Below are 21703 nucleotides of genomic sequence, written 5' to 3'. Positions count from 1 at the left end.
ACCCTCATTAAACCCACTTGTTAAAAAAGTCTACAACACTAATCACACTCCAGACCTCATGGAATTCCAGCATTGCAACCCAGCAATAAACCCTCTGATTTTGTTTCTCAGAATTGCAAGATATAAACATTTCTCTCTGAATTCTGAGTATATTTATCACACTGTTTTTGTTGGGTGCCAGTGTTGTGAGGACAAATCACCATACAGAGTTTATGGAGAGAATAATATCAATGTATCTCTCTTCACTGACACGGTCACTCTGAAAAGCATAAGAAAAGGACAGAAAGAGCTCAGAACGGACAGGAGAGTGAGAGAATGGATCTGCAGCTGCTGGAAGGGGAATTACAGATGAGAAGTGTGGATGAAACTGACCTTGAGACAATATCACACTGACATGTTATTATGACACACACTGAGACCTTGTTATTAGGTTCCATGCGTGTGAACTGGTTTAGCAAGTGAGAACTCAAGTGTCAAAGAACTTTACTGAAATTATTCAAACAGATGAATCACGAACACTAATCCCAATCATTCAAACTGAATTAGGAAAATCCTGATTACAGCTCATTTTCATTAACTATTCATTTTTTTATGAATACTTTTATTTAGCACAGATGCATTAAAATGATCAGAAGTAACTATAAAGATATGTAAAATATTTATATTTTAAATAAATGCTGAACTTTTGAACTATTTAAAAAATATATCAGATGTTCTCAACATTGATAATCAGAAATGTTTCTTGAGCAGCAAATCAGTATATTAGAATGATTTCTGAAGGATCATGTGACACTGAAGACTGCTGAAAATTCAGCTGTATATCACATGAAAAAAAATACATTTTAACATATATTCAAATAGAAAGCAGTTATTTTTCCATTGTAATATTAGTTTTTACTGTAGTCTTTGTACTGTATTTGTAGATCAAATAAACACAGCCTTGCTGAGCTTGACTTCTTTAAGAAACACCTCCAAACATGGAGTTTATATAACTCTTTTCATGTTTACACTGCAAATATATCACTACAATTCTTCATATTTTCATATATTTTAAATATTAAAAAAATGATGTATCTAAAAACATTCTTTAAAAATTATTTGATCATTTGCATAATGGTTTTACCAAACCGAATAAATGCACACAATATGATTTTGGTCTAAATTTGTATTTTTTTATTTTTTTATTAATTAGCCCTGTATCTGATCCAAAACACTGCTGTATGATCTCAGTGCAACGTAACAAACACAAACACATAATACTGAACAGCATCAGCACACTGGCAGATAACGGCCAGTCAAGCACAAGCTCGCATGATTATCGTGTGCTTCTTCTGAAATATAATTACACTGAGAGAAGATCAGCATTATTACTGCATGACAGTTGATATGCACAGGCTCTGGTGTGGCTGAAGTGGGATGACACTGTGTGTGTTAATGGCATATGGGTGCTCTGCTGTGTAGTATGGACTTGACTTGAATGATTCTCTTGCTCATGACAGAGCGAACACCACTGTGTGTGTGTGTGTGTGTGTGAGTGTGTACGGCAGAGTTGTCTGTATCGGATCATTTGCTAGTGTTGGCCAGGATATTAAATGACACTTTCATATAACAATGTGTTTTTATTCTCTTCTGCCTTTGGTAGAAGTCTGGCTTCATTCTCAGGTGGAAGGAACTCGAGGTGATGTCGACCCCAGATAGGTGTCGTCAGATGCTGCCAACGCTGAACAGAGAAACACAGAGTCACACAAACTGAACACCAGACAACAGACCACATTCAAGTAGCAACACACACACACACATGACAGTCGTACCTCCATGAGAGAGCCTTTGCAGTGCAGCAGTTTGTAGAGGACGGTGAGAGGAATGCAAAGCATGGATGAGAGAGCGAGAAACCAGCCCAGCACCTCACCCCACCACGGGTACACATACACCGCGTTATACACTAATCGCTTGTAGTTGACCACATGAAACAAGAAAACACCCTGCCAAACACACAAACACCCCTTTAATACCCTCACAAGAATATGAAAGCATGCTTATCCATTACTGCATGAAAAACCCACCATACACACTACCGGAGTGACATAAGACCAGCACCACTTCATATACGGCAGAGGACGATAGCCAATCATACAGGCCACATTGTCCATGAAGCGATCAGCACCTTCAGAGAGAGTCAGAGACCGAGAGTGAGGTGTTTTTATGGGTTAACACAAAGACTCTGTATGTGTATCTGCATGCTCACTATGATTTTCCCAAGTTTGACATGTTCCTGAATCAATACACTTGTTGGAATGAGAGAACATTCATATAAAACAGGGCTACTCAAACTTTTCAGAAGCCGAACCCCTTCATTGCAAATATTTACTTCAAATATGCGTGAAAGTTTAAGTTAGTATTTAACATACATTTGCATATTCCCAGCAAGGTTATTATAGTCAACTTAAAATAAAACCATAAAAAATGTACTTGAATTAAAATAAATGTTAATTGAAATAAAATAAGATATATAATTATTTGTTTTATTTAGTTGCCAAAGCAGCATTTCTCATTTTCATTGTTTCATTTGATGTACTAAAATAACTAAAACATAAATAAATGTAATAAAAATTATGTAAACATATATAAAAAAATAATAATAAAATGACAAAACACACGCAATAAAATTACTTTACTGAAAATGTACCTAAAATTATAATGAAAACAGTGAAAACGGAAAATACAACAATGAAAACCAAGTAAAAATAAATAAATATATGGAATGGGGTCGTGACATAAGGGTAAACATAAAATATTTTAGGGGGTTTTTTTTGTATGTTTTTTAGTAAAAGTTTTATTTTGGTTGATTGTTTTCATTTTAAAATTGTACACGCATACAGTCATGGCCAAAAATATCGGCACCCTTGCAATTCTGTCAGAAAATGCAACACTTCTCTCAGAATATTGTTGCAATTGGAAATGTTTTGGTATTCACGTGCTTATTGTTTTTGTTTGCACTGCAACAACACAAAAAAACAGAGAAGAAAAGTCAAACTTGATAAAATTTCACACAGAACTCAAAAATGGACTGGACAAAACTATTGGCACCTTGTCAAAATTGTAAGAAATAATTGCTTTTTAAGGATGTGATGCTCCTGTAATTTGTATTTAGACACACCTGTGGCAAGTAACAGGTGTGGGCAATATAGTAATCACACTTGCAACCAGTTAAAATGGAGAAAAGTTGACTCAACCTTTGTGTTGTGTGTCACAATGAGCATGGAGAAAAGAAAGAAGTGTAAAGAGTTGTCTGTGGATTTGAGAGAAAAAAGTTTGGAAAACATGGACAATCTCAAGGCTACAAGTCCATCTCCAGAGATCTTAATGTTCCTGTGTCCACTGTGCGTAATATCATCAAGAGGTTTACAGCCCATGGCGGCACTGTAACTAACCTCCCTGGACGTGGACGGAAGAGCAAAATTAATGAAAAATTACAACAAAGGATTGTTCGAATGTTGGATAAAGAACCCCGATTAACTTCCAAACAAATTCATGCTGATCTGTAGACACAGGGTACAACACGAGTGTCAGCTCGCACTATCCGTCGCCATCTGAATGAAAAGGGACGCCATGGTAGGAGACCCAGGAGGACACCACTGCTGACATAAAGGCATAAAAAAGCAAGATTGGAGTTTGCCAAAACTTATGTGACAACCTCAATCCTTCTGGGAAAACAAACTGTGGACAGATGAGACAAAAGTAGAGCTTTTTGATAAAGGACATCATGGCACTGTTTACAGAAAAAGAAAAGAGGCCTTCAAAGAAAAGAACACAGTCAAACATGGTGGAGCTTCAAAGATGTTTTGGGGTTGCTTTGCTGCTTCTGGCACTGGATGCCTTGACTGTGTGAACGGTATCATGAAATCTGATGATCACCAAAGAATTTTGGGGAGCAACGTAGTGGCCAGTGTCAGAAATCTGCGTCTCCACCAGAGGTCATGGGTCTTCCAGCAGGACAATGACCTGAAACACACTTCAAAAAGCACTCAGAAATGGTTACAAACAAAGCGCTGGAGAGTTCTGAAATGGCCAGCAATGAGTCCAGATCTGAATCCCATAGAACACCTGTGGAGAGATCTCAAAACAGCAGTTGGGAGAAGGCATCCTTCAAATCTGAATGACCTGGAGCGGTTTGGAAAAGAAGAGTGGTCCAAAATTCCAGGAGAGAGGTGTAATAAACTCATGCATGGTTACAGGAAGCGATTGATTTCAGTTATTTTTTCCAAAGGGGGTGCTACCAAATATTAAGTTAAGGGTGCCAATAATTTTGTCCAGTGACTTTTTGGGGTTCTGTGTGGAATTGTATCAGATTTGACTTTTCTTCTGTTTTTTTGTGTTGTTCCAATGCAAACAAAAAAAAATAAACTAGTATTTTAAAACTAGTATAACAATTTTTGAAAAGAAGGGTTGCTTTTTCTGACAGAATTGCAAGGGTGCCAATATTTTTGGCCATGGCTGTATGTATATATATATATATATATATATGGAGAGTGAGAGAGAGCTGCATAATTTGTCCAAATAAATTGTATTGTGATTATTTTGTCATATATTGTAATTGCAATTTGAACTGTGATATGACATTCATCTCACATGAAATAGTCTCATATTGCTACTGCTGAAACATCCAGACATAAAGAACAAAGACTCTACAGCTAATGGAAATAATTACTTTTAAGGGTGTTCATACTTGGGTTCAGTCTTTACAAGAAATAACTATATACAAATATTTATTTCTTAAATTATTCACTTTCAAACATTCAAACCAGGACAAATGCAGTACATTTCTGCCTAAAAAGTTAATCTTGCACTCATTGCAGTCCTAAATGTTAAACTCACAGCTGCTCTGAAAACACTGTGTTATAAACGGGACGTGTAAATGAACACAGTGCCTATATAATTCTTTAATGAAATCGCAGCCTGTGATTTTATATCATGATTTGATATAGCCCATTAGTTTCTATCAAATGTTACATTTGCAGTTCCCTCATAAACCCCCATTTTGGAAACACTGCTAATTTTAGGGTCGGGTTTGGGGTTTCCTGGCTAGTTTAACCAAGCAAGACTTCTTCTGTTAACCAGCATCACCAGCTTCACTGTTCTAAAAGCTAAACCATCATAAACCAGTCTGGACTATCGTGGAAATTCCAACTGGTCTTTAAAGCAGGATTGAATTTTTTTTAGGATTATTTTTGTTAGGAATGTTGTTGCAGGACCAACAAAATATGTTGATTCAGGAACAGGTCGTACTTGGCAAAATCACAGTCCTGGTGTTTGCATGGCTACAGATTTTTACCATACACCCAGGCAACCACCACACACTCCCAGAAGGCTTGCCAGAGCAGAGTAATCCCACTCGCGGAGTAATAATCAAACAGCTGAAACACATACATCCCTCCCTGTACAGAGAGAGAACGTAACCAAAAACACAATCAGGAAACTGCTATGAACTCTACTGTATGATATACCTCACCATCAGCCTCAGACGTACCTGTGTTACCATGGAAAGATCAATAGTAAAACAGGTAAAGCAGCATATTGCCACAACAACTTCACGACGCTGAGAGCCAAGGAATGACTTTGGGGGCAGCATGTCCATTATTCCAGTAATAAATCCTTCAACACCAACAAACTAAGAGAGAAAGAGTGAAATATGAATCTAGTTTAAAAGGAAGCTGATGATCCAACTGAGAAATATGTGGGCAACAAGGACATCTGAATGTGTCTGACCTTGTCAAACATTGTTGCTAATCTAAGAGCGCTACGGCTAATCCAAGGCATTGTGTGAACATTGTTCACAGGATGTGTTCTTGCATTCCTGTGCTATTTTTTAATGGTTGCTTTACGTACGCATGCGTCACACTGACAGAGATCACATAGCCGGAGGTTTGTGGGCTGCTGTACTGTTGCAGGCTAATATATCTTCCTACTTGACTTTAACATGAGAAATTTCTGCATTTCATCACTGCATGTAAGGTTACACTTGAGAAAAAGAAGTGTGCTTAATTGTACTGAATGTGCACTTGTAGTGTACTTCAAATCTTAAAGGTACATTAAAAACCTTGTTTATTTCAAAATTAATGCAATAAAAGGCTACTTAAGTGTCCTTAAACAGAGTTCACTTTCATGACTATCTATGTTTTCATCCATTTATTTTTATGCACATTTTGGAATAGCACATAAAAAACTTGACCAACAAGTGGGCGGGGCAATATGCTAATGTTTCAACATGAAACGGCTTGGGATTCGTTTTAAAGACGACTCGGTTCAATGATTCGACTCTTTCTTTTGAGAGACAATAACTTTATACACGGTGCACTTGCAGATTTAAAACGTTGCAGGATGTTTTCGTTCACTTAGAGCTGTGTTACACACTACATGAAAGGTCATTTTCAAAAATCCATAATAGGGGCACTTTAAGCGAAGCATCTTTTCATTGGATACGAACACGCAGTCTCATGAATAACTCAAAATGAACCTGTTTCTCCAACAATTAAAATTAACGGATGCTAAAATTGTCTTCTATGATGTGCAACACAAACACCTCTACTAAAATCTGTCTAGGGTTTCATGACCCGTTAACACACTTAAGTACACTTTTAAAAAGTGCACTTAATCTTTTGTTGTGATTTATAGTATAATTAATATATATATATATATTTTTATAAGTATATTTTAGTTATAAATATTTGTCAGTACATTCAGCAAAACCATATTTCAAGGACAATAGAATTAATTATGAAATTTGATACAAAGATGTACTCAAGTCCTACTTAAGTGGGTCAAAAAAGCAATTAATTGCATTTAAGATAAATTTACACTATAATATATATTTAATTTAATTGCAATTAACATGCAAATAAGTGTCTGAAAACACTCCTTATATTATTTTTAATATTCTTTTTAAGTATATTATTTACATAAGTATTCTATTTAAATGCATGCTAAAGTGTACTTCTTTTCCACATAGTTAAAGCTGCTTTGCTGATGTTCAAATTAAAAATAGATTTAAAAAAGAAAGAAAGAAAACTTGATTTCCATGTGCTCCAAGAAAGCAAGAATGCACCCTGTGTGAAGTAGTTTGAGATACAGTTTAGACAGTGAAGCAGTGGTTCCCAACCCGCGGCCCACCATGCTGAATGTTACAGTCTATGTGCTTAACACAATTAAAAAATAACTTTCAGTTTTACAATTAATTTGAGTTTTTACATTCATTTAAAAGTGTACTAAACAAATATAAGCTATAATGTTTTTGTTATGTAAAATAATTTTTCATATATTATTTTCAGACATGAGCAGATATATGTAGGCTACTCACGTAATTAATGTTACGCATTTAACGAACAATTACAAGCATGCACTTTGGCAGAATTCAAATCAAATAGTCATCAGCAGCCATTAGTTCTGTAAAATTGAGCATCAGAATGGACAAATGTGTTAAGGGAGAATACGAAATGTCAGCGAAGGAACGCATTCAAACAAGAATAGTCCCAGCATCAGCAGTGAAGAGAGTTCTGGACTTTCAGCATCAACTTTCGGTTTGCCCCGCCACTCACTTGAAGATGTTCAGGTAAAAAGAAACACCCATAGGCTACTAAGCAGCAATCATCCTTAATTACAGAAATGTGGCAAAACATCTCAGAACCTCAGATTATTAAATTTGAAAATGCTTTCCATATTTGGATCAACATTAGGCTACATCTGTGAACGCACACTTTCTGCGATGATGCGTGTCAAATCACGCTTCCGTGCGCGTCTTACAGACTGCTACTTACAATCGTAACTTCATTGTGCTGTTACTCCTTTGGAGCAGAATTTCACAAAATTGGTCCCGACAGCAACAGGTGTTTTATTAATGGTGAGTAGAATTATTTATTTATTTATTTATTTCAATAAATGTAATCGTTTAGATATCATAATATTGAGGCTATAAATAATATTATAAATCTGGTTGGTTTGTATTGATGATGTAATATGTAAATGACATGCGTGCGGCCCGTGAGACTTGCACTTGGACCATAGTGCGGTCCAGTGAAAAAAAAGGTTGAGAACCACTGTCTTAGAGTTTTTCAGATGCAGAATGTTCTGCACAAAATGGATTTTAACAATTTAATCAGTTTGATCACTCACTTACTGAAAATAGCAGCAGGACTTTTCAAATCTTTGTCATAAATGAGTGGGTGGAGCCTCACCTGACTGTCCAATCCCAACACCAGAAGCATGAGAAAGAACAGCACCGCCCACAGCGGCGCTAAAGGCATGAGCGACACTGCTTTTGGATAGGCAATAAACGCTAAACCAGGACCTGAGAAAAACAAGATCCACATGATTATGTACCATGGCATGGTATGGTATTCCAAGGTGTTTAAAGAATAGAATGGCACTATTATAGCACCATATCAAAACATCTACTGTAGTAGTATGGTACGTTTTGTACAGTACATGCAGTGAAGGATAATGAAGGAACGGAGAGTGTGACGAGGACAGAGGCATATCTCACCACTTTCTGCCACATTACTGATGTCAACGCCTTGTTCGGACGCCATGAATCCCAAAACTGAGAAAACCACAAATCCTGCAAAGAAGCTTGTGCCGCTGTTTATGAGAGCCAGAACGAATGCATCCCTACAGAGGGAGAGAGAGAAATTATCGTGGGATTAGCATGTAGCCAAACACCCAGTGCACAGGGTTAAACTGGGTGGATGTTGAACTCATGCAACCTCTGATCTCTGATCTGATCACATGCATGCAAACACACACGCACTACTGGCCCACAGGGATGCTGTGGGATTATGAAGCATACAGAAAAAAACACTGAAAACATTTTTTGGCTGGGAGGCCTTTGTTTCGTTACTGTGTTTATTTACAGACAACACAATACCACACATGCGGTGAGGTCCAAAAGTCTGAAACATTGTTAGACTGATCATATCATTTGCAGTAAAAAAATTTATATAATTTATAGTGAAAATGACTGTTATATACTACATTATTTTATAAAAGTTTTTCTTTGATGAACAGAAAGTTCAGTGAAAAGCATTTACTTGCAATACATTTTTTTTTGCAATATTATAAATGTCTTTACATCACTTTTGATCAGTTTAATATATACCTGCTGAATAAAAGTATTCATTTATTACTGTTTTCAACACTGATAATAATCAGAAATGTTTCTTGAGCAGCAAATCAGTATATTACAATGATTTCTGAAGGATCATGTGACACTAAAAACTGGAGTAATGATGCTGAAAATACAGCTTTGATTACAATAAATTACATTTTAAAATATATTCAAATAGAAAACAGCTATTTTAATTTTTTATAATATTTCACAACTATTGTTTAATGTGTTGCACTGCACTGCACTGTAACTGTTTGTTGCTGTATTTTTGATCAAATAAATCTGAATTATTCCAAACATTTGACCTGTAACTACTATACATACAAAAAATAATAATTCATTAAATAAATAATAGTAATAATAATTACGGAGTGTCTAACCCTCCTTGTTGGCAGAGACTATTTACACTAACTCCGCCCACCAACATGTGAAAATGATAAAAACGGTTGTAGTTCATCAGTTTCAGTGGTGCAGGTGGTAAAGTATGTGCCGTGGTCTTTCTGATGCGATCGACCCGGGTTCAAACCTGCCTTTTGCCAAACTTTTTTTCTCCCTTTTCAAATCTTGTATCACATAATAAAAGCATTTATTAAAAAAAAATGAATGAAATAATCAAAAAGTTGAAAATAAAGTATTGGGTACTTTATTGTACCAGGTGGCATCCAAATTAGAATTAAAATGATAATTTACACATTATTATTGCATAGTTTTATAATGTACTACAACACTGAAATGCAGATAATTGCCACTCTTTTTTTATTTTAACAGTGTAAATAGAATCCATTGCTATTTACACTTAGAGCAAATAGCCGCTACCTAATAATTATTGCTTTACTGACGATTTTTTTATTAATATATATATATAATAATAAAGTACTTTTGTTAAAAGTTTACATTGTTAAAAATGTTAGCATAAACATATGTCTCAGATTCATTTACAGTCCTCATGTCCATCTATACATTAAGCAAATCAATTGAAATGCACACTAATATACTCTTATACAGTATAATGACCACAAATTTGAAATATAACATTATGAAATGATGTGTGTGTGTGTGATATTTGCTCACTGGTAACAGTTGTTGTTGAATCGGTTGTAGCTCCCAAGAGCTGTCAGGGCCCCAAGACCAATAGCATAAGAAAAGAAGATCTGTGTGGCAGCATCAATCCATACCTACCATCATAATCATCATGACAACAAGAATTATAAAACCATGTCACTTGACTCTAGTTTTTGCTTTAAAAATACAGTACACGAGTGAATCTTTGCTTACTGTTGGATCTAAGGCCGCATGTCCACCAAAGCGTTTTTTGCCAGCTGAAAACGCCAGGCGCTCTGCTGAAAACACTTAGCTGTGAGCGCTTGAGAGCGCTTTTTTTTCGTTGAGACGCTGTGGTTGCTATGATTTGAAACATAGCAGACGCGTCGCGAATGAAATATTTCTCCAAACGTTATTTTTCATAACAATAGTATGGTAGTCTGGCAATTCGATATAGTAAAGAAAATCAATTCTCGTAGACAAGCAATATTAACGTCGGTAGTCCCGCCCCTCCTCCACTCTGATTGGTTGGCTGACTAGAAAGTGACAGTGATGAGCTCAGCGTTTTATCCAAAGTTGAACATTCTTCAACTCTGGGCGCCGAGAAAATAACGCGAAAAAGACGCTCAGCACTCGGCACGCTCCTGGCGTTTTTAAAAACGTGGCGCTCCCATTTAGAACAATTGAAAAAATACGCCAACCTCGGGAAAAAACGCTTTGGTGGACACGCGGCCTTAGTGCCGTTTACTCTTGTAAGCACTTGCATATTTTACTTGACCAGCCAGAAATATAAAGTTTGGAGCATGTTATGAGATAAATTATTAAATAAATAAATTATTAAATAAGTAAAGAATTTTCACAATGTTTTCGCCAGATTTGATTCACAATTTATTTGGGCCAAAAAAAATCCATCTCTATTACTGTTTTGATAATACTTTACATTATATTTTTATTTATGAAAAGTTTAATTGCTGAGACGTTTAACATTGGTGATGGTTTGCAACATAGAATCACGTACCCACATATATCTAAACACGTGCAGCCATGCTCTCACCTGTGCCTCTGAGAGTTTGCTCCAGTTTGGTTTCAGGTAGTAAATAATGCCATTAAGAGCTCCTGGCAGTGAGACGCCATGAACAAACAAGACCACCAGGACCAGATATGGGAACACAGCTGTGAAATATACAACCTGCACACACATTCAGACACATTACTGTACTGCTCATATTCTTTCCACCTAAATGTAAAACCACTGTAGCTCCTGGTTTGAATCATCACAGATTTATATTTATTATCACGGTTCAATATCTTTTCTCTGACAGTCAAGCACTAGAACTAAACCCAACGCACACACACATATCCGTGGGGAGAGCTAATAATCAGCTTACATGGCCAGTGCTCTGGCTTTTGATCTATTGTTGTTCCCAACAAACATTCATAATGGTTCGGCTGATGTGTGCACAGTAAGTGTATGTAAGGGATAATGTAGAGCCATCATTACCGGAAAATAAACCCTAGCAGGGTGATCAGGACCCTGACGTGAAGCAGATAATGAGCATCTTCCCACTTATTACACAGCTACTTATCAAATAAATACACAAAATATAGATTTGAATACTTGTTGATTAGCTTAAACCTCCAATAACAACAGCCCATTACAGAGTTATAACATTCATTACAACATACAAAACAATCAACAAAGGAAAAGCTGCAATAATATTACAATATGTATTTATATATAAATATATACTGTCCAACCTAAAGGTTTGGGGTCAGGATCAGTTTTTTGTTTTTGAAAGAAGTCTCTTATGCTCAACAGAGCTGCATTTATTTGATCAAAAATGCAGTAAAAAGTAATATTGTGAAATATTATTACAATCTATGTTAATATATTGCAAACTGTAATTTATTCCAGTGATGCCAAGCTGAATTTTCAGCATCATTACTCCAGTCTTCAGTGTCACATGATCCTTCAGAAATCATTCTGATATGCTGATTTACTGCTCAAGAAACATTTTTTCATATTTTTGTGGAAACCGCATTTGTTCAGGTTTCTTTGATAAATAGAAAGTTCAAAAGAACAGCGCTGATTTCAAATGCAAATTTGTTGTAACATTATGAACGTCTTTACTGTGATTTTTGATCACTTTAATGCATCCTTACTGAATAAAAGTAGTTTCTTTTTTTAAATAATATTGTTCAGCCACCATCTTTCACAAACATATATTTGTACCTTTCCAGCAGACTTAACACCCTTCCAGATGCAGAAGTAGACAATGACCCACGTAGCAAGCAGACACAAGACCATGTAACCGCTGATGTCACCCACTTCATCCAAACCACCAGACAGACGTAGGACTTTATGCCTGATCAAGAAAGAAACATTTTGTCAAACTAAAGTTAACACTTTAACTTAGCCATTCCCAAAATAAAGCAAAAAGGTCTGAACGGCCATGTTATAATCCAAATGTAATCACAGCTAAAGAACACTGATAGACACAAAACAGCGACTGACAGTGTAGCAAGGCCTTCTTGCTTTCTAAAAACAGTTAAAACATAAATAGATAATGCATACAAATGGTTAATACACAAACAGGTGACGGTAGCCATTGACTTCTATAGTATTTTCTTCTATACTACTGAAGTCAATGCCTACCGTCTCTTTAAAATATCTTTTTTTGTGCTCAACAGAAGCAGCTCATTCAGGTTTGGAGCAACTTGAGAGTGAGTAAACGACAGAATTTTAATTTTTGAGTGAAGTATCCAATAGCTCATCAGATGCCACAACCTTTTCTCATCAAAATAAATAAAAATCTGTGCCAGGGCCTAATCAGATCGGAAAACATTTCAAAGACACTTACTCCCAGAATTCTATAACAGATGATCGCAAACCCGTGTGATCCAGACAGCCGGCACTGGTGTTGAGGGAGGAGACGTTGGGAAGGGAAGGGGACAGTGACTGATTGAAACACGCACGGCTGAAGTTAGTGGTACAGTTGACCGTGTTCCACTCGTGTCCACACGTGGCCCACGGCAGAGGGGAAGTGAAGGAGTGAGCCAGAAAATACAGGCCCCAAACCAGAACCATGATGTAGTAGGTGTTGCAGAAGAACACGATCACCATTGATGCCAATCCAAGCCCTGGAGGAAAGAAAGATACTGCCCTTCTTCACATGCTATGAATCACGCTGGACAATGTTAAAAGCCAGACAGAGAAATATTCTGTTTTGCCATTAAAAATGAAAGATAATTGCTGGCAGGATGAGATATGGATCTGTTTAACTAGAGGTTGGCAAGGGTAGGGTTTTTGGCTGTTAATAATACTCCACCTTTAAAAAGCGGCGCAATGTTCCATGTGGAGACCCCACCCTGTTTCATGAACTGACCCAATGCGATCTCCAGGAAGAACACTGGAACACCTCCAACAATCACCATCAGGACATAGGGGATCAGAAACACACCTGCAACACAGGAAATGACAAGACTTAAGCAGACTTTTGAAATGCCTATTACAGAAATAGTATACTTAAGCTTGAACTGAATGTAATACTTTCGGACACTTAATTGCATGTTAATTGCAATTAAATGAAATGTATTATATGTTTTTTTTTTTCAATACACTTCAAGAGATAGTTCACCCAAATAAAATTACCCCACAAGTTACTCACCTTCAAGCCATCCTAGGTGTATATGACTTTCATCTTTCAGACAAATACAATTGGAGTTATATTAAAAAATGCCCTGGCTTTTCCAAACTTTTAAAATGGCAGTGAATGGGGGTCCAGATTTTGAAAATTTTTGAAAAATGTGCATCCATCCATCATAAAAAGTGCTCTACATGGCTTTGGGGGATTAATAGAGGCCTTCTGAAGCGAATCAATTAGTTTGTGTAAGAAATATTTTAAGTTTTATAAATCCTAATCTCTAGCTTCCGCTAACTGTCGTACCGCGCTCACGAGAGAGTGGATGACGTAGGATGTAGACGTAGCGTAAGCTCCGGTGAGAATATCGCGAGAACCAATTTTGTTTACAGCAAAGGAAAACCAGTCTCCTCTTGGTTTATATCGAAATCCTACGACATTTTTCTTTACAAATTCTCGTTTTGTACTTCTAATTCCCTGTGTTTTGTTTTGCTTACGCTACGCCTACGTCATCTGCTGGACCCCACTCTCTCGTGAACGCAGTACGACAGTTAGCGGAAGCAAGAGGTTACGGTTTATAAAGTTTTAAACATGGATATTTTTCTTACACAAGCACATCGCTTCGCTTCAGAAGGCCTTTATTACCCCCAAAGCCATGTGGAGCACTTTTTATGATGGATGGATGAGGTTTATTTTGCTTCAAAATCTCGACACCCATTCATTGCCATTATAAAGCTTGGATTTTTTTAATATTACTTCAATTGTATTCGTCTGAAAGAAGAAAGTCATATACACCTAGGGTGATTTGAAGGTGAGTAAATCATGGGGTAATTTTCATTTTTGGGGCATACTATCCCTTTAAGTAAACGCTTAAAATGCAGTTTTTGTGTATGTAAAAGAGAGAGCAAGATAGATTAGGTCTCCACTGCAAATCATGTTGTTTACAGACAGATAACAAATCCAATGTTTAGTATCAGCTCTATAGACACAACTGACCCTGTTCTTGAGATCAGGCATCTGATGACACTGATGCTGAATTATTGACACGCTTCAGCTGGCAGTAAAGGGGAAACAAAAAAAGCTTATGACTCTGAGCAACATACATCACCACCTACATGCATCAGAAGAGCTGCGCAGATGGTTAATGTTACGAGAGAAGGAGAGGAGAACAAAGAACAGAGTGTCACTTCTTAAACTTTTGATAAACTCAGGCCATGAACAGTAGACAGCCATTGTCCTTCCTCTTTCTTCCTGTCTGTCGGGCCCACGTTTATTTTTCTCAGAGCTTTGACCTTCTAATTTATCTCTACTGGCAGATACGTCATTACACTTCAGATGATTTAGTTTATTAGTGTTAAAGGAACAGTTCACCCAAAAATGGAAATTTGCTGAAAATTCACTCACCCTCAGGCCATTCAAGATGTACATGAGTTTGTTTCTTCATCAGAACAGATTTGGAGAAATGCAGCATTACATCACTTGCTCACCAATGGATCCTCTGCAGTGAATGGGTGCCGTCAGAATGAGAGTCCAAACAGCTGATAAAAACATCACAATAATCCACAAGTAATCCACACCACTCCAGTCTATCAGTTAACATCTGGTGAAGTGAAAACTTCAAATGCATTATTAAGATGTTTATAACATTCTGTCCATAATATTGTTTTGTCTGAATCAGAAATATGCATAGAGAGAAATATATAGATCAAGCAAGAACAGTCCAGAACAGACCTAAACAAATACATTGGTGGATTTTGATGTGAGAGGACATTCACTGGAGGAAGCTATCATGAAGTTATTTTGTATTATGGACTATTTTGGACAGATGCAATGATTTGAAGTTAAAACGTCTTGATGTATTACAAATAAGACAAACACTTAACAAGACATTAATTAATGGATTGGAATCGTGTGGATTATTGTGGTGTTTTTATCAGCTGTTTGGACTCATTCTGACGGCACCCATTCACTGCAGAGGATCCATTGGTGACCAAGTAATGCTACATTTCTCCAAATATATTCTGATGAAGAATCAAACTCATCTACATCTTGGATGGCCCGAGGGTCAGCAACATATTATTTTTTAAATTCAGGGTCACTAATTGGTCAATAATTGAGTATAGAAAGGAAAACCTTCAATTTTCAATTTGGTCTCAAGACATTTAGTTGTAGTGCCTGACTGTATATATATCTCACCTCCTCCATTCTTATAACAGAGGTAAGGAAATCTCCAGACGTTTCCAAGGCCAACAGCAAATCCAACACAGGACATGATAAAGTCCATCTGTCTGCTCCATGTTTGTCGCTCTGAATGCCCCAGTTCTGTGTTGGGGTCACCGGTCTCCATCAAACCCGCGCAAACACTGGGTTCAGCAACCTCCGTACTGGACCCCTCAGTCTCTGACACCGAAGGACGGGCGACTTCTGCTTCCTCCTGAGATTCATCCTCACACGTGCCACCATCATCTGGGAGAGAGAGACGAACACGGCTTTGTCAATGCTTGACCCTTCTTTTGCTTTAATAACAGCAGAATAATCATTGACTGCTAAGTAATTACCACTGTCAAGGCCCAGAAAAGTATGAAAAGCATCATCAGGATAGTCCATCTGCCGTCAGTGGTTCCACAAGGATGCGCTATTCTACTCGTATTTACACTTTGATTTGAACGAAAATAGCGCATCCTTGTGTTGCGGCTGATACAGAAGAGCGTATGCAGTTTGCGTTCAGTGGATAATCTCTAAAATGGCGCTACGCTGACGCGGAGAGAGAAAAAAGTCGTTATTTTTATTTTCTTTGCGTACAAAAAGTATTCTCGTCGCATCATAAAATTCAGATTGAATTTGAACTTGACAGTGAACTTGACAGTGGTAATTACATGGCAGTCAATGGGACAGTCACAAGCCTCCCGGCATTCATCTAAAATATCTTCATTTGTGTTCCGAAGATGAACAAAGCTTTTACGGGTTTGGAACGACATGGGGGTAAGTGATTAATGACCAAATTTTCATTTTGGGGTGGAGTATCCCTTTAAGTAAAGATCATGTTTGTAAATATCCTACCGTAAATTTATCAAAACTTAATTTTTGATTAGTAATATGCATAGCTAAGAACTTCCATTTAGATAACTTTAAAACCGATTTTCTCAATATTTAGATTTTTTAGAACCCTCAGGTTCCAGATTTTCAAATAGTTGTATCTCTGCCAAATATTGTCCGATCCTAACAAACCATACATCAATGGAAAGATTATTTATTCAGCTTTCAGATGATGTATAAATCTCAATTGACCCAATCAATCAAAATTGACCCTTATGACTGGTTTTGTATTTCAGGGTTACACACACACACACACACACACACACACACATATATATATATATATATATATATATATCCAGCATGATGATTTGATTGATTGTTGTGTTCCTATAACATCATTGGCAGTTTTATGTATGTCAGAGATGCAGCTGGATCCAGATAGGAGCGGACTGAGGGACTGTGTGTGTGTGTGTGTGTGTGTGTGTAAGGAAGAAAGTGAAGGAGAGACATTTGATGCGATGCAGGTAAATACATGCAGAGAGCAGAGCTGGATCCTGTTCAGATAACTCGAGAGTTTAGAGCAGTCTGTGTAATGGAAAGATAGATTGCGCCAGACAATCTGATTCAATCAATTTATAGATTACATTTTATATCAGGTCTCTGTAAATACACAGTTATTACCGTGTTATTGCAGTTACTATCAATAGGTATCTAAATCAAGCAAATAAAGTCATTCTTACTGGAGAAATGCTCTTCTGGAGACATGCCGCGCGCCCGAGAATTCACGAATAACGGTTCTTCACGTTTTATTATTTTTTAATTCGCGTTGTTGAGTATTTTTCCGTGGGGTTGCTGTCTGATTGTTTGTGTGAAATTGATCCTCGGCAGAACGTTGACAAGATTGATCTCCAAATTATAATAATTGACGTGCGTCGCTGGCAGACGAGGAATGAAAGCGTCTCAAAAGCAGTCGACGAAGCACTTGAAGGTAAGCCTGAAGAATCGCATGGATGTTGGTTAAACGCGAATAATATAAGTCTTAAAGAATCCCTCGGTTTGGTGAATATAACGGAAAAGCAGGTGTGAGGTTGCGCCTGTCTCGTTGCTCTAAGATCAGCGCTCAGCTGCAGCGTCCCGCTTATGACGCTCGGCGCTGCGCTGTGATTGGCTGACGAATGGACGGTCGTCTGTGATTGGCTGATGTTGTCTCACACAAACGCGTACCTGAGCAAAGGCGCGTACTGAAACGAGCTATACATGCACCTGCACTCCATAACATGCATAGCGATACACTATTGATCTGTTAACACGCCGAGTCCACACTGCATGGTTTTCAAAGGCATCGGATCACCGTTGTTTTCTCACTGCACGACTATCTGGGGTAGCATTCAGTTGCTGCTGTGTTCACATCGCATGATGGGTTTGAGACAGGAGGTTACACACACTGTATGACTTTACAACAGAATCGCCGACAACTCTTGTCTGGTTTTCTTCACAACCAAACGCACGCGAGAAGTGATGAAGAAATAACGCAAGATCACGCTGATATTGTGGTCTCTTCCCCGATGAAGCAGTAACAAAGATGACTTACTTGTTAACAACATATAGTGCCTATTGAAAGTCTTATACCCCTTCATTTTTTCACATTTTATGTTGCGTTATTATGTTAAACTGCTTTAAATTACCCTTTTTCCACATGAATCTACACCCCACCCACCAATGACAAAGCAAAAACCGGATTCATCACAACTTTGCAAATTTATTAAAAAGGAAACACTGAAAAAATGACATTGCACAAGTCTTCATACCCTTAACTAAAAACTTAAAGCTCTTTTGCAACAATTAAAGCCTCAGGTCTTTTTGGGTATGATGCAACAAGCTTTGCACATCTGCATATGTTTTGTTTTTTGCCATTCTTCTCTTTAGATCATCTCAAGCTCTGACAGGTTGGCTGGGGACCATCGGTGGTTTCTGCAAAGCTGTCTGATTGGTTCTAGCGGCTCTGGCTGGGACACTCAAGGACGTTCATAGAGTCGTCCATTGGCCTCTCCTGCATTGTCTTTGTTGTGTGTGGGTGATTGTCATGTTGGAAGGTCAACTTTCAGCCCAGTCTGAGGATCTGAGCGCTCTGAACCCAAGGATTTCTCTGTATTTGGCTGCATTCAGCTTTCCGTCTTCTCTGATCACTTCCCCTGTCCCTGCCGCTGAAAAACACCCCCACTGCACCATGCTTCACTGTTGGGATGGTATTATGCAGGTGATAAGCAGTGCTTGGTTTCCCTCTGACATGCATAAGGAATTGAGGTTCATCAGACCAGAGAATCTTTTTTTTTTTTTTTTAAAGTTATTTGGGTGTATTTTTGTAAAATACAATTTAATTTAAATTTTTCAGTGTTTCCTTTTTAATAAATTTGCTAAGTTTTTGCTTTGTCATTGGTGGGTGGGGGAAAAAAAAGTAATTCAAAGCAGTTTAACATAATAACAACGTAACAAAATGTGAAAAAAAAATGAAGGGGCATGAAGACTTTCTATGCACTGTACTTCTGCTGGGAAACATTTATATACACAAATCTAACTTGTTGAAAGTGAAACCGTTTTGTGCATTTTATAATGAGTTTATTTCTTATACAAAAGCCCTCAAAGTGATGAAAAAGAAAACTGCAATCTTTTTTTCCTTTATAGAAGAATATGATTTAAACCTAGCCCCCTTTTATGTTTAATTAAATTTTTTTATTATTATATATCTATATCTGTATATACTTCTTCATGCACCATGTTAATGCACAAATTACTGATATTGCATTTGTTTGTACATGTGGCTAATTTCTTAATAATAATAAAAAACGCATAGGTCCTCCCTGATTTAGCATGCCAAATATTTCTCAGGCGTCGGCGATTCCCTCAGATCGGGTCTTTTATGATTCACACTGCATGACTGTCTCTCGCGTGAACGAGCTCCGATTTGCCTCCGATTTCGGGCATTTTTTGTAACTTATTTCAAAAAGTGAAATTTTCATATATATTTTAGATTCATTACATGTAAAGTAAAACATTTCAAAAGTTTTTTTGTTTTAATTTTGATGAGTCAGTGAAGAATGGCATGGAAGCCTGTGGCTCTGCTGAGGCACTATTGAGCCTTCAGCTCGTCTGTATTGTTGGATCGACTGTTTCTCATCATTCTCTTGAAAATATCCCATAGATTCTATATGGGGTTCAGGTCAGGCATGTTGGCTGGCCAATCAAGCACAGTAATATCATGGTCACTTGGAAGTGGTTTTGGCAGTGTGGGCAGGTGCTAAAGTCCTGCTGGAAAAGCAAATCAGCATCTCCATAAAGCTTGTTAGCAGATGAAAGCATAAAGTGCTCCAAAATCTCCTGGTAGACGGCTGCATTGACTCTGGACTTGATAAAACACAATGGACCAACACCAGCAGACGTCACGGTACCCTAAATCATCACTGACTTCAGAAACTTTACACTGGACTTCAAGCAGCTTGGGTTCTGTGCCTCTCCAGTCTTCCTCCAGACATTGATTTCCAAATGAAATGCAAAATTTAAATTTATCTGAAAAGAGGACTTTGGACCACTGAGCAACAGTCCAGTTGAATCAGTTTAGCTTGACCATATTTCTCAAACTTGCGGTCATCCCTGTTGCTTGTGCACCTTTTCCTACGCAATATCGTCCTTCCTGTCAACTTTGCATTTAATATGCTTTGATACAGCACTCTGTGAACAGCCACACTTTCAGTAATGACCCTCTGTGACTTACCCTCTTTGTGGAGGGCGTCAATGTTCGTCTTCTGGACCATTGCCAAGTCAGCAGTCTTCTCCATTATTGTGGTTTCAAAGAACAAGAGATACCCTAAATTTATACTGTAGAGATGGTTGTTTAATGAAACTCAAATATAAATATTCTAATATATTGAGATACTGGATTTTGACTTTCATGAGCTGTAAGCTCTAATCATCAAAATTAAAACAAAAAACTTTTGAAATGTCTTGCCTTATATGTTGTGAATGTAAAATATATATGAAAGTTTCACTTTTTGAAATGTTACAAAAAATGCAGTTTTTCACAATATTCGAATTTTTTGAGATGTACCTGTAGATACAAGCATAGCCAAACAGCTGTGAGAAACTATTCATGATTAGTGAGTCACCAAAAGCCCCAAAATTCCATAGACTCTGTATTAAGCCTCAAGATCCAGAGGGTATTAAAGGATCTTTTGCAATAACAGCTTACATGCTGTTCTATTGAGTTCAAATCAGCAGCTACAGCACAGAAGTGAGTGTGTGTGTGTGTGTGTGTGAGTGTGTGTGTAGTACATTCAGATAGCACATTTGAAAGTTTTTTCTTTTGAATATGGCATGTCATCTCAAGTGGCAACATTCTGAGAATATAGTTCTCTGTAATGAAAACAAATGGAAGGTTATTATGAAAGGTTTATCAAATTGTTAGAAATTGTTAGAATCTCTCGTGGATACTTAAGTAATTTTCTATCATTGCGCCTCACGAGTTTGAAATTCTCTAAATGATCACTGCCAGTTCTAAACCATTCAAATTTAAGACATGCCACTTAGTTTCAAAACTGTTTTATGGAGTTTTATGTGCTAAAAGTGTTTTTGGAAAGATGTTTTGTCAGCTGAACAATCGGTATGTTGTTAAATAACAGTACAGTCCATTGAATACACTATATCCCTCACAGCGTGGCTTTAATACTGTCAAAAATTAAACCGTTAGCTAGATTTATTGACTTGAAAGATCTGCAAGAGCAATATAGCCTAGCTGCTATGCATAAATAAGCAGAGCCCTTGTTAGTTAGAG

The 21703-nt window shown here is 37.3% G+C and overlaps 1 protein-coding gene across 3 annotated transcripts; it reads right to left on the bottom strand.

Moving 5' to 3' along the window:
• Window positions 1-981: 981 nt before the first annotated feature.
• LOC306860147 (sodium- and chloride-dependent creatine transporter 1-like) lies at window positions 982-18014 on the bottom strand. 3 transcript variants are annotated; one of them, XM_079401697.1, is made up of 14 exons: window positions 17619-18014; window positions 16036-16305; window positions 13528-13659; window positions 13060-13339; window positions 12432-12564; window positions 11253-11387; window positions 10229-10332; window positions 8537-8661; window positions 8229-8341; window positions 5528-5668; window positions 5333-5435; window positions 2064-2164; window positions 1812-1982; window positions 982-1720 (listed from the first exon to the last, which is right to left on the bottom strand). In XM_079401697.1, exons 1-14 carry the CDS (start codon window positions 17641-17643, stop codon window positions 1589-1591), a joined length of 1965 nt encoding a protein of 654 aa, XP_079257823.1. In that variant the 5' UTR covers window positions 17644-18014; the 3' UTR covers window positions 982-1588. The 3 variants fall into 3 exon arrangements, with proteins under 3 accessions (XP_079257823.1, XP_079257824.1, XP_079257825.1); XM_079401698.1 differs by having other exon boundaries at window positions 1154-1720; window positions 13585-13659; window positions 17619-18012; XM_079401699.1 differs by lacking the exons at window positions 16036-16305; window positions 17619-18014 and adding an exon at window positions 14836-14893 and having other exon boundaries at window positions 1154-1720.
• Window positions 18015-21703: the final 3689 nt, after the last annotated feature.

Source organism: Barbus barbus, assembly GCF_936440315.1.
Source record: "Barbus barbus genome assembly, chromosome: 41".
Classification (NCBI taxonomy): domain Eukaryota; kingdom Metazoa; phylum Chordata; class Actinopteri; order Cypriniformes; family Cyprinidae; genus Barbus; species Barbus barbus.
The sequence above is the reverse complement of the archived record's forward strand: the minus strand, read 5'-3'. Positions and strand labels throughout refer to the sequence as shown.

Bases quoted from the DNA above. Each gene is read 5' to 3' on its own strand.
- LOC306860147 (XM_079401697.1), bottom strand. From the start codon at position 17,643: ATGTCTCCAGAAGAGCATTTCTCCA. The intron at 16,306-17,618 runs GTAAGAATGACT...TCTCTCTCCCAG, and splicing joins TCCAGAAGAGCATTTCTCCA to ATGATGGTGGCACGTGTGAG. The intron at 1,983-2,063 runs GTGGGTTTTTCA...TGTGTTTGGCAG, and splicing joins TCACTCCGGTAGTGTGTATG to GGTGTTTTCTTGTTTCATGT.